The sequence below is a fragment of the Myxocyprinus asiaticus genome, chromosome 8, assembly GCF_019703515.2.
Source record: "Myxocyprinus asiaticus isolate MX2 ecotype Aquarium Trade chromosome 8, UBuf_Myxa_2, whole genome shotgun sequence".
NCBI lineage: Eukaryota > Metazoa > Chordata > Actinopteri > Cypriniformes > Catostomidae > Myxocyprinus > Myxocyprinus asiaticus.
In genome coordinates this window covers 50,474,250-50,488,420 of record NC_059351.1, presented here as the reverse complement: position 1 = coordinate 50,488,420, position 14,171 = coordinate 50,474,250, and the positions used below count along the sequence as shown (strand labels likewise).

Sequence of the window (14,171 nt, the reverse complement as noted above, 5' to 3'; positions counted from 1 at the left end):
CCAGAACATTTCTCAGATGTTTTGTGATAGGCAAGCGTTAAACAGTTTAGCCAAACAATTCTGTAGTAGATTGAGTTCACTCGCAGTTGAAACTGAATTTTAACTTTTTTTTTTTAATCTGTGATCGTGCAGGAGAGAAGAACAGAGAAGAAAGCAAACAAACTGGCGTTCCAGCAGGAGAAACAGATGCAAGAGAAACAGATGGTTAGTTTAAGAGCAAATGTTCAAGGTCTGAAGCTCTCATAAGACCTTAAAGACCATCAAGAGACTGTTCTGAATTTCAAATGAGAGTCCAGGATCTCACTGAGGAGGCATTTTTTTTTTGTTGTTTTTTTTTTTTTTTAAAGAGACATTATGTGCAAGTGTACTGATGAGGCATATCATGACATCATTCTGGTACCACTGATGAAAGTTGGACCCAACTTACCTGGATGTTTCTTGTACACAGACATAATACAGTTTAAGAACAATGTGCAAGGTGCTCTTTTTGAGACCATTGTTATTCTAAGATCAACTCTTGCATGGATACTTCACTATGAACAGAATATTACAAAATCATTTTCTTAATGAAGTTTGGCTGTTTATCCATATAGGGGTGAATATATAATTTCCTTTTATATGGAGTTTGTTCCTTACTGCCGCTTTGGAAGGCAAATGTGCTCTTTAAAATGTAAATTAAACCTTTATCCATTTTGAAAATGTTTTTTAATGTGCCACCAATTTTTACATATGAAAAACTACAAGTATTATTTTAGCATAGAATCCCAAGGCCATTTTTAATAAAAAAAACAAAAAACAAAAAACAAAACAACAACACTGAACAGAAATCCCATTCACCATTTTTCACCACTCGTACTCAACCAGTATAACAACAGAAACTATGATTGTACCCTATCAGCTGTCTATAATCTAGACAGGCTGTCTTTGTCGCAAAGAAGCTCCTGAATTCATTGCATCCTCTTGATTATGGAATGCAAAATGCATCATGTAGTTTACCTGAAATAAAAGACCCTTTCTGCCTTATGATATTCTCTGATGATGCGTCCACGTCACATCAGAATTGCCGTGTTTTGTTTGTCAAACTTAAATGATTGGGGGGGGGGGGACACAAACTCAAAAACTGTTGGTCAAGATTGCGATCAAAGAACATATTTCAAATCAGCAATAAAATCTTGTAATATTGGAATCATAAATTGTGCTTCTTTACCCCATATTACGCTAAAACACGCAATTTTCCCAGCTTGTGTAGCTAATGCACATGCTTGTTAGCGAGTTGATTGACAGGCGATATCTGTATCTTAAAGGGGGATTGGCTCTTTTACCTGTAAGGCGGGACTTCCTTTCTACATCCGGTGACCATTGGTGCTAGAGCTTCTTGGTTGGGCTTCTGTTGAAGCCATCAATCAATGTTATTTCAACTTCATTGTATAGAAATCAGGTTTCTGATAGCAGAATTCCTGGTGAAGAATTACATTACTTATGATCCAGCAGAGAAAGATCCACCAATCAGAGAATCGCGGCAAACAAAGCCCGGCAAAAGAGCTCTGCAGCGACCACCCACTCCCATGACGCACTGTGAATGACTCGGTCAAATCTCTCAAACTACATATATATATATTTTTTATACTTTTTTGCTTCAAATCAAAGTTTGTAATGCTGCGAATCACATCAGAGCTGGTTGGTTTGTTTAATGGCTTAGAACTGTTTTTAGGAATGATTTGATGAAATCCCTATGGAAAAATGTAATGGGGAAAAATACTTGCAGAACCAAGACGACGGCCACTGTTGCTCTCGATAGCCGATGCAACTTAAACATTTTGCGATGGAATTTAGAGGTGAATTCATGTAGCTATTCAGTATTTTCCATGACCAACAGCTCAGAGTTAAACCTTTCCGCTCATCTTGTAATTACAGCAGTTCTGACGAAAAGTGAACGCAGCACACATCCAGTGGCTTGATTCGCATGACCTGAGCAGCACCGTTAAAAGGTGTTGTAAAACTTTGTTCAAAGGCCTTATGACATCATTCTGGCCAACAAGATGAAATATATACAGCATATATAAAAACCTGCTTAAATATAATGGAAAAGAAATGCTTAATTCTGAAAAATGTTTGTAATGATGACAAATGCTTAAAAAAAAAATCATTGTCCCTTTGTGCTGTGAATGGAAGTATCTGGGAAATTCCATTTCATGAAGTCATGTGGAAACTTGTTTGTACTAACAATCTACAGTCACATCAGGCTGCTGGCCTTGGGCCAGTCAAGTTCCCAGCAAAACAACATTCCAGAAATAGGTACTGGGGGGGTATCATCTTTTTAGGTGCTTTTCCTTTTCTTGTAGACCTCTGAAAGCAGTCTCCTGCATCTATTGCAGCGCCCAGGTGGTTTTCTAGATTCCGTAAACTTCTACCATATCGTCAGGACTCATTTCTTGTCTCGTGACATGTGGACAGTCATACCCTGCCGATAGGTCACTGGTGGACACCATTTTTGACTCGGGTTTGACAAGGTCATTAAATCCACTGGAGGAGACATCTTCCAGCTCACTGCCTCGCACATTCTTGCAGTTGTGGTCGGAGCTGACAGAAGAGTTGGGCCAATCTGAGGACTGGTCCTGATTGGAGATCTCTATTAATAATGCTGCATGTTCTGTAGGGTCCCCAGTGTAAGTGAGCGGTACAATCTGAACTTCTCTGACCACATTCTCCGCCTCCAGTTTCAGAGGTTTGCACAGGTTTGTTTGTGTTGGTTTAACCTACCAAATCAGAAGAGAAACAACTTACAGTAACCCATCCCAGTGCTTGAATGCCACAGGTAAACAATTCTACAATATTGTGACAAAAAAAAAGATCAATGCTTATGAATCTTCTTTCTTTTAGAGAGCTTGCCTCAAAAAGATTTTGGACACTTAAGTTACATCAAATTTCTGAATGGCAGTGCACAAGATGAGAAAAATATCAAAACAAGTGGCATCTGCAAACAAATGCTGCAGGAGCTTTTCTCAAACTAGCATCACTTTTCTGAGCTTTTAATAAACTGGTGTCAAGGTGATTTTTAGTGGATGTGTGAAGTTGGTTCCCATCAAGTTGCAACATAATCACACGGGAAGTCGGCGTGATGTTTCCGAGAGTTCCGGTACTCTAAGATCGGCCACATTATGCCGACTCGCTGACAAGCGGCGTGTCCCAGTAGACATTTTTGCATTGGCTCTAGCATGTTTACCCCTGTGGCGCAACTGGAAGTCCGGAACTGAGTTTGGATCCCGCTTTGAAAACAGGAAGTAATCGTGGCTGCATAATCAGTGACGAGCTCCATTCAGAGATTGCTTTTTTTTTAGGTTTGGGGCTTGGGCTGGGGGGATCAGTTTACAAAATATGCATTCCTCCTCACTGTATTACATCTTGTAATGCTAAAAAAAAAAAATCCTTGCTTCACTACTCGCTTTTGGCGCCTCCCGTGGACATTACACATGGAAAATGGCACTTACACATGTCCATACGCCCAACAACACTTACCAATTTTAGCTAAAGAAAACTCAACCCTCTGTTTCCAATTTTCACACATTTACTATCAACATGTTCCACTGACATTTGACAACCACCTAGACTTTCCTCGTGCCCCTATGCCAGCTACATTGTTTTGGCAAGATTGAGCAACCTTTGTATTTAACCACGTAAATATAAAGATGGTGGTTAATTGTTGTCCGTATTTCAGTCATTTTATTAAAAGTGCACTCAGAACTTTTTTGTTTGTCAGACTTGCACTGACACCTAGTGGCCTGGATGCAGCATCATTCAAACGCAATAGTTTTCAGTTACTGATGCCAATGTAAAAATTCACAGTTCACAGTCAGCCATGATTACTTTATTCAGTGAGTGAAAGTGTCAAATAACAGGGTGGTTACTGAGATTAAACGAGTAGCGTTCGGCTGGTCATGTGATCCTAACATGGCTGCCCCCATGAGGGGAACCTCTCTATGTAGATTAAAACAACTTTTATAAGGTTACTGATATGACTGGAGTCCTCATCTCATGTGCGTTATACATATATTTAAAATTACAATCAATTTCTATTGGGGGAAAAAAAAAATGACTGCATGCACCATTAAAGACAATGAGATTGTATCTTACCAAGAACTTGGGAAAAGCAGAAGCTGCTTTCATCGTAATTTTCTTGTTTAATTCCTTTGCTAGCAGCAATAATAAACCAGCTATAAACAACAGCATTAAAACAACTCCCAGCACTGAGAACAGGAACAGATCTTTAGGAAGAAAAGGAAAATAAAAACAGTAAATTACATCAAGCTCCTTTAAAACTTCAAGAGCAGACAGCTGTTGGTGCAAAGTATATTTACAGCTTTTAATGTCTCCTTCGTAACACTCTGAGATGGGCCTGAGCTCTCTCTGTCCGATCAGTCCAGTGAGATTGACGCAGTATTTCTTCCTCTCCTCTGCAAATTCAATGGAAGTCTCACATATTTTAAGCTCCAATCCACAGCTGAATGTATTTTCCTCCTGTACAGAAAAGAAATCTGTATGTGAGACTATTAACAATACTAACAATTAAAACTACTAACAATATTCTATTGTTTATAGAAGACACTTTTCTGGGTTTCCTGGTATGACATCATGAAGAGTCAGATTTACCATTAGCTAGTTTCTAGATGGAAAACTGAGTGTTACCTCTTCTGTTTTAACATCATATTGAAGACTATCGGTGACATTGCGCAGAGCTGGTGAGTTTTTGTAGAGGTGCAGAGGATTGCTGAACTGAAGGTGAAGTTTTCCGTCATTGGGATACAGTTTAACCTCAGGGAAGTCCAGTTGACCTGAGCACACAGGAGTAGCTCCAGTTAGCTTAAACAGCAAAGGTTAGGTATGACAGAATGATACATTTACTTCAAAAACAAAGAAAGAAAAAAAATGTAGACTTACATGTAATTTTGCTTGTTGCATATTTATTGAAGCTGAATCGATCTGATTTCGCTTCCTTAGACTTGTTTAATCCTGACGTGGCCGTCACAGTGACAAAGTAGCTATTGAACTCCGGATTCCCCAGCATGCTGGATATGTTTAAAGAGAGGTTGCTGGTAGTATGATTTTCAACCCTCATCCTGTGCAGATAAATAAGTAAAAATAAATCAATTTGGTTGGTGTAAACATTGGAAGTTTTTTTTTTAATCTGAGAAAGAATTACCAGATATCTGGCTTGATGACCACTTGGAATAAAACATCTTTGTTGAAAGGAGGATATTGCCAGTGTACCTCAACTCCATAGTTGTCACACTGGATAGACACATTGGTGGGAGGAGGAAGGGGACTTTGAGCTAAACGAGAGCAACAGACAGATTAAATAAGTTAACAATTACAGTTTGATTAATAATTCTCACCTGCATTTCCAGAACCAGGAGATGGGTTCAATACAAGCTAAGCTAAATTGATAGCATTTGTAGCATAAAGTTGATTGATTGCCAATAAAAAATCATTTAAACGGGTCCCTTGTTTATAAAAAATAAAAAAGTGGTTACAGTAAGGCACTTCCAATATTTTTAAATAAACGAAGGATGATTCAATTAAATTTTTGTGGAAATCAACATAATGAAACAAACAGTGCCGATTGAGCTTATCTTGTAGTGAACCTGGAAAATTCCTTTAAATGCAACAAATTCTCGTAATCACCATTTAGAAAGCGATAAAACACTATCCTGTATGTGTGAATCTCATGTTGTGTTAAGAAGTTTTTTATTTCACCCCCATATATTGCACAAAGAAAATGAATCCTACTTTTAGGACACATACATCACCTAGACGTCTAATTGATGTGTGTGTTACATCTGGAAGACGTATTTTTCACGTAGTTTGCGCAACTGCAATACGTCTATAAGACGTTTCCTCTCGGATGTCAATAAGACATTCATCAAATGTCTTTGAGACGTTTATGATTTAGATTGTTTGTAAATCTGATCTTTTTAAGATGTTTAGCAGATGTTAATTAGATTGTGATGCTTTCCAGATGAAAAGATCTAAAACGGACATCTCAGAGATGTACGTGTGCTATCAGTGACCATTAAAATAATTTGCATTGTGACATTACTTTCATGACAATTAGCTTGCACACATATAAGTCCCCTTCCCAATTATCAGTAGCTTACTGTAATGGCAAAAATAAATAAAAAATACTAGTACTTTTAAATTGTAAAGTACATTTGTAAATTATTACAATTATGCATTAAAGTAATGAAAACTGGATGTTAAAATTTGCTTATATACACACACACACACACACACACACACACACACACACACTGGCGCCAACAGTGTGGAATAATGTACAGATTTTGCTGTTTCGGAAGGAAATTGGTACTTTAATTCACCAAAGTGGCATTTAACTGATCACAAAGTACAGTCAGGACATTACTGATGTAAAAAACAGCACCATCACTATTTGAAAAAAGTCATTTTTGATCAAATCTAGACAGCAGCCATCACTCCAACACCTTATCCTTGAGTAATCATGATAAATTGATCATTTGATACTAGAAAATCACTTGCCATTATATCAAACACAGTTGAAAGCTATTTGTTTCATTAAATGAAGCTTAACATTGTCTTTGTGTTTGTTTTTGAGTTGCCACAGTATGCAATCGACTGGCATGTCTTTAGATCAATATTAGGTCAAAAATGGCAAAAAAGAAACCACCTGAGTATCTGGACAAACTGACAGCTAGAATGCCATGGACATGCAAAGCTGTCATTGCTGCACGTGGAGGATTTTTTGATGAAAACTCGCACTTGCAGCACATTATCAGATGTCATCTTATCTGTCACACACATTATTCCATTATTACTCTAACTCATGCCAGTGACAAAGAAAGTCCTTTGGGTGGACCAGTTTTCCCAGTTTGACTGTTGACCAATTACCATCACAAATGTGCCATCAAAACTTGTAGACATGGTAAAGACATGTGACAGCTATACAAACATACATACACCCTTTACTGTAATCAATGACACTTTTATGAGAAATTTCATTAAAAAAAAATAACACAATGGTTTCTCAGTATGTTTTAAAGGGATCTTTCATTCTGTCGTCATTTTTGCGTGAACTATGGCTTCAATGCTAGTTTCACAAGAAGGGTAAAGTACAAACCAGACACTGAGCTACTTTAACTTCCTTAAAGCTGTGCCAACATCTGAAAACTCTCATGTTGAAATCACAACAGTGGACATATTTTCAGCTGCCTTGGTTCCAGAAGTGTTCCGACTATTCATTTCTTCCATAGGGATTTCATAAAATCCTTCATAAAAGAGTTCCATTCAATGAACCAAACCAACCAGCCCCAATGTGAATCACAAGATTACAAACTTGATTTGAAGCAAAAAAAAAATATTTTTGTTTTTAATCAGGCAAAAAGACAAACATAAAAGACTGTGTAGACGACTTAATGCCTTGAATGCGGGAATGAACTACAATTTCATGCAGAATTGCAAATGACATCATTGAATAAAGCAAAACTTGCTTTAAAGTTGTTAATTATAAATATAGAAACAATATATTTTAAGTTTATTGCAAAATATTCAAATAGATACAAAAATACGTTGCGGCTGCTTTTGCAACTATTCCCATTTCCATCTTAACAGTGACTTCTCTGATTGGTGGATAATGCTTGAGGATTGTGGGTTGTGTAGTGCTTCATTGGAAAAAAACTGCAATTAAATGATTTTCAATGAAGTGAAAGCACACATCCTGCTGCCTATGGAGAAAAAGGCCTTTTTCCCATAATGCATCCTGCTGCCATCTCTTCCCCAGGTAAACGATGCACATGCACCCGGCCGTCCACATGATCTTTTGATCACATGATTCATCAGGACAGGCCACCTTCTTCCATTGCTCCATGGTCCAGTTCTGATGCTCATGTATCCATTGTAGGTGCTTGCGGCGGTGGACAGGGCTCAGCATGGGCACTCTGACCGGTCTGTGGCTACGCAGCCCCATACGCATCAAGCTGTGATGCACTGTGTGTTCTGACACCTTTCTATCATGGCCAGCATTACATTTTTCAGCAATTTGTGCTACAGTAGCTCTTCTGTGGGATCAGACCAGACGGGCTAACCTTCGCTCCCCACGCGCATCAAAGAGCCTTGGGCGTCCATGACCCTGTCGCCGGTTCATCGGTTGTCCTTCCTTGGACCACTTTTGGTGGGTACTAACCACTGCATACCAGGAACACCCCACAAGACCTGCCGTTTTGGAGATGCTCTGACCTAACGTCTAGCCATCACAATTTGGCCCATGTCAATTTGGCCCTTACGCTTGCCCATTTTTCCTGTTTCCAACACATGAAATACAAGAACTGACTGTTCACTTGCTGCCTAATATATCCCACCCCTTGACAGGTGCCACTGTAACGATATAATCAATGTCATTCACTTCACCTGTCAGTGGCTTTAATGTTGTGGCTGATCAGTGTAATATGTCTATATGACGAGGAGGAAGACGTGGCAGAGCCGTGATGATGCACGGCCGGCGCTGAATCAGCTGATTAGCGGGAGAGTGAGATAAAGGAGAGCTGGAGACGCCAGTTCGAGAGAGAGAGAGAGATGCATGTGGCCGCTTTGCATGTGTGTCTGTGTTTGTTTATGTTGAGTTTTGCATTAAAACTTTGTTTACTGTTCAGCCGGTTCCCGCCTGCTCCTTGTCCGTCCTTTAACCGTTACAGTCTATAGCATGTGTAATATTTGTTTTGAATGTTGAAATTAACTCAATAAAATGTGTATTTATTCAGTAAAGGCATATCGTTTGCATGCTGGTTGCATTTTACTTTTCCAATTGTAACAGACAAAGAGATAAGTTAAAGCAAGTTTCGAACCAGCCACCTGTTGCACCAGAGCCAAGAGCACTACCTCGAGCCTATTGGTCTATACGTGTCATTAAAGAACTATTATAAAGTTTTGTCTACTTCACACCATCCTCTTTTATCACATATAATAGCAACAAAATAAGCACATATACATTCCAATACGCTTATGAGCGGGGTTTCAATTAAACCACTTAGTCTACCACTACCAGCTAGCCGGGTCAATTATAACACGGGTTAACGCCGTAAATTAAATGCATTTTTGTTTTTTTCAGTTAGGGCTAACAAATCAAATTAAGAATGTTAACAATGCATTTTCATTTTGATTTTCAGGAAGATTGTACGATTAAACAATATCTATGAAGCAACTGTTTCCATTTATTGAAAAAGGCTTACATTCTTGCATTTTCTTCTATATGCAAATGGTACATTCATGAGCTAACTAAGCTAAAACTTCAATGATGCCTTTAATTTTGCATTGTTAGATCTACACAATTCAATGATTATAATAACAATGTTAATCTTAATAACTCTCACTTTCTTCACACTTAACTATGGTGCAAATAGTGTCCCTTTTGCGATGCTGTGAACGAGTTACACATGTGGCTTGTGTGTTTTTATCACAGCGGGGGTCGACGGGTTAGAAAGGATCATTCTGGTTGACTACCTACTGTAGACAACGTTTTTGCATTGATTCCACACACAATAGCTGCAATGTTTTTTGTGAAACCCCCCATCCCCCCATCACATACATAATGAATAAAATGGTAAAAAGTATGCAGACACCCACTTTGAATGAACGAGTGTCTTTTTTCAGCTACACCCCTACTAACAGGTACATAAAGTCCATGTGCCATGTGGTCCCCTTAGACAACCAGACTCACTTTGTGAAGAGTCCTTTTCTGTTCAGCCATGACAATAAATGCTTTTGAATGAACTGTATTCAAAGCTTCTGCCAAACAAATAAACGTAAATACTAACACTCAGTTATTGTGCTAAATGAGACTTCCAGTAATTCCGCAACTTGATCTTGTTCATGTTTGAAAGCTGTTAGGCCTAATGTACAGTGATAGAGTATTCCAGATAATTCAGCTGTATTATGCTTGAGCTTCACTCCACTTTATGGATTTAGTTAATGTGTGGTGAGCAGGAAAATACAATCAGGATTGTATCAGAAAGCACTGCATGTAGTTTACAGAGATTTTCAGTGAAACAATTTAAAACTATGGAGAGACAGGGATGTGTAAAATGTTCAAACATGTTTGAAAGGTCTGCCGGTTAGGGGAGGGCTTTATCTGTCTCTGTCTTTCTATGGCGAGTTTTGACAAATGATTCCAGCATTCAGGTTGAAACTTAACTGTAAGCACAATAAAAACTGGCACCCGTTCCAGACATTTAAAACACACCAACCCACGTAAAAGTGATATTATTTTACTTATAATGGTAAAACTATGCTGTTAAAGGAGCAATGACCTTTAAAAATCGAGATTTTTGAACAACAGTTACAGTTACAGTACATTAAGTTTCTATTTGCAGTATTTCCACATTTATCAATTAGGTAAGACTGGAGCTTGTTGTCACATGGGGAAGTTGTCAGAAGGGCTATATCTCAGTAACTGTTAGGTTTTGATTCAGAAATTACACAAATGTGTTTTCTCAAGCAATGCTTATCTATGTTGCTTTCAAACACCTAGATCAAAACTTTCTTAAATTATTATCATTTTAGTTAATTAAATCCTCCAAACTAAAATTACAATATCATCGTTTGTCTGTAACTGAACTGTTTTCTGAACTGTTTTGTGGTTTATAATCATTTTACCATTTACACTGGGTTGAAGAACATATAAAAGGCTGTTTTTTTATCCCCATATAATGTAAGTCAGTCATTGTTTAGTGAGCAGTTGCCCATAACTGTATTTTCTTTCACCCTGAGCAATAATAGTGGAACATTTTCAAAAGCATATTTATTTACTTTTTATTTATTTGTAACCAAAACTTTAAGGTACGCGTCTATACAGATACTGACCTAGCCAACCTCCCCTATGCGTAAGATATATTTGTATGTGAAACAAATCAACAAGATAAGCAATAATAGCAACAATATATATATATATATACACTGGCATCCAAAAGTTTAGAATAATGTACAGATTTTGCTCTTATGGAAAGAAATTGGTAGTTTTATTCATCAAAGTGGCATTCAACTGATCACAATAGTATAGTCAGGACATTAATAATGTGAAAATTACTATTACAATTTGAAAAAAATGTTCAAAACTCTTAAATTACTTCAAAGAGTTCTCATCAAAAAATCCTCCAAGTGCAGCAATGACAGCTTTGCAGATCCTTGTTATTCTAGCTGTCAGTTTGTGCAGATACTCAGGTGACATTTCACCCCACACTTCCTGTAGCACTTGCCATAGATGTGGCTGTCTTGTCGGGCACTTCTCACACACCTTACAGTCTAGCTGATCCCACAAAAGCTCAATGGTGTTAAGATCCATAACACTCTTTTCCAATTATCTGTTGTCCAATGTCTGTGTTTCTTTGCCCACTCTAAACATTTCTTTTTTCAGTTTTTTGGCAGTTTCAAGCATTGTATAGCCTTCATTCCTCAAAACAATGATTGACTGATGAGTTTCTAGAGAAAGCTGTTTCTTTTTTGCCATTTTTGACCTGATATTGACATTAAGACATGCCAGTCTATTGAATACTGTGGCAACTCAAAAACAAACACAAAGACAATGTTAAGCTTCATTTAATGAACCAAATAGCTTTCAACTGTGTTTGATATAATGGCAAGTGATTTTCTAGTATCAAATGATCAATTTAGCATGATTACTCAAGGATAAGGTGTTGGAGTGATGGCTGCTGTCTAGATTTGATCAAAAATGACTTTTTTTCAAATAGTGATGGTGTTGTTTTTTACATCAGTAATGTCCTGACTATACTTTGTGATCAGTTGAATGCCACTTTGGTGAATTAAAGTAACAATTTCCTTCTGAAACAGCAAAATCAAAATCAGTACATTATTCCAAACTTATGGCTCCCAGTGAATATATATATATATATATATATATATATATACAGGTGCATCTCAATAAATTAGAATGTCGTGGAAAAGTTCATTTATTTCAGTAATTCAACTCAAATTGTGAAACTCGTGTATTAAATAAATTCAATGCACATAGACTGAAGTAGTTTAAGTCTTTGGTTCTTTTAATTGTGATGATTTTGGCTCACATTTAACAAAAACCCACCAATTCACTATCTCAAAAAATTAGAATATGGTGACATGCCAATCAGCTAATCAACTCAAAACACCTGCAAAGGTTTCCTGAGCCTTCAAAATGGTCTCTCAGTTTGGTTCACTAGGCTACACAATCATGGGGAAGACTGCTGATCTGACAGTTGTCCAGAAAACAATCATTGACACCCTTCACAAGGAGGGTAAGCCACAAACATTCATTGCCAAAGAAGCTGGCTGTTCACAGAGTGCTGTATCTAAGCATGTTAACAGAAAGTTGAGTGGAAGGAAAAAGTGTGGAAGAAAAAGATGCACAACCAACCGAGAGAACTGCAGCCTTATGAGAATTGTCAAGCAAAATCGATTCAAGAATTTGGGTGAACTTCACAAGGAATGGACTGAGGCTGGGGTCAAGGCATCAAGAGCCACCACACACAGACGTGTCAAGGAATTTGGCTACAGTTGTCGTATTCCTCTTGTTAAGCCACTCCTGAACCACAGACAACATCAGAGGCGTCTTACCTGGGCTAAGGAGAAGAAGAACTGGACTGTTGCCCAGTGGTCCAAAGTCCTCTTTTCAGATGAGAGCAAGTTTTGTATTTCATTTGGAAACCAAGGTCCTAGAGTCTGGAGGAAGGGTGGAGAAGCTCATAGCCCAAGTTGCTTGAGGTCCAGTGTTAAGTTTCCACAGTCTGTGGTGATTTGGGGTGCAATGTCATCTGCTGGTGTTGGTCCATTGTGTTTTTTGAAAACCAAAGTCACTGCACCCGTTTACCAAGACATTTTGGAGCACTTCATGCTTCCTTCTGCTGACCAGCTTTTTAAAGATGCTGATTTCATTTTCCAGCAGGATTTGACACCTGCCCACACTGGCAAAAGCACCAAAAGTTGGTTAAATGACCATGGTGTTGGTGTGCTTGACTGGCCAGCAAACTCACCAGACCTGAACCCCATAGAGAATCTATGGGGTATTGTCAAGAGGAAAATGAGAAACAAGAGACCAAAAAATGCAGATGAGCTGAAGGCCACTGTCAAAGAAACCTGGGCTTCCATACCACCTCAGCAGTGCCACAAACTGATCACCTCCATGCCACGCCGAATTGAGGCAGTAATTAAAGCAAAAGGAGCCCCTACCAAGTATTGAGTACATATACAGTAAATGAACATACTTTCCAGAAGGCCAACAATTCACTAAAAATGTTTTTTTTATTGGTCTTATGATGTATTCTAATTTTTTGAGATAGTGAATTGGTGGGTTTTTGTTAAATGTGAGCCAAAATCATCACAATTAAAAGAACCAAAGACTTAAACTACTTCAGTCTGTGTGCATTGAATTTATTTAATACACGAGTTTCACAATTTGAGTTGAATTACTGAAATAAATGAACTTTTCCACGACATTCTGATTTATTGAGATGCACCTGTATGTATATAAAATAAAAATAAAACTTTAATTCAAGAAAATAAATAAAATATGAATAGATTATATACATATATAGTTGTATCCATAGCTAGAAATAAAATTACATTTAATGCAAGAAAATCTAAAATAATATAAATTAAACCGGAAACAGTATCTCACCCTCTGTTGCGGCTGTGTAGATGAGGATCAAGGTAATCAGAGAGACCTGCATCCGCATTATTGCCAAGTGATTTAAATCCAATATTCACATAGTATAATCCCCCAGTTAAGATAGAATGAATCACGTCGATATTATTGTTCTTCAAGTTTAATCAAAGTCATGTTTCCTTAAGATCATGTATGGTTTCAGAGTGCAGGAGCAGAGGGTGAGGCTCTCCAGGGAAATGACGCGCTTGAATCCTTCACTCCCACTGGCACGACACGACTGCTGCTGAAGCTGTTTACAGGTAAAGGTAACTTCAGGAACTCGTCTCCGGAGCTTTCAACTGGCTGAGACTCGAATCAAAGTCATTTAAATGCATTAATGTCGTGAATCCAAAAGAAGATCCTTCATGCGTTTCATTTCAAAGTGATAATCGTTAAGATCCTGTGTGACGCACATAAATAATCAGATCCTGGAATTTACTGTCACCTCATGAAGGAT

At 37.9% G+C, this 14,171-nt stretch overlaps 2 protein-coding genes across 2 annotated transcripts in view; one reads left to right on the top strand and one right to left on the bottom strand.

Annotated features, from left to right (window-relative positions):
* Positions 1-1,024, top strand: part of ltv1 (LTV1 ribosome biogenesis factor) — a 19,957-nt gene extending 18,933 nt beyond the window's left edge. Inside the window, exon 11 of the mRNA XM_051703952.1 lies at positions 133-1,024. Coding sequence (XP_051559912.1) covers positions 133-246 — 114 coding nt within the window. The 3' untranslated portion in view covers positions 247-1,024. The remainder of the gene's footprint in view (positions 1-132) is intronic.
* On the bottom strand, positions 786-14,171 carry LOC127444540 (interferon gamma receptor 1-like). The gene is made up of 7 exons (XM_051703953.1): positions 13,688-14,171; positions 5,198-5,327; positions 4,936-5,114; positions 4,684-4,829; positions 4,356-4,515; positions 4,132-4,262; positions 786-2,756 (listed from the first exon to the last, which is right to left on the bottom strand). Exons 1-7 carry the CDS (start codon positions 13,743-13,745, stop codon positions 2,391-2,393), a joined length of 1,170 nt encoding a protein of 389 aa, XP_051559913.1. The 5' UTR covers positions 13,746-14,171; the 3' UTR covers positions 786-2,390.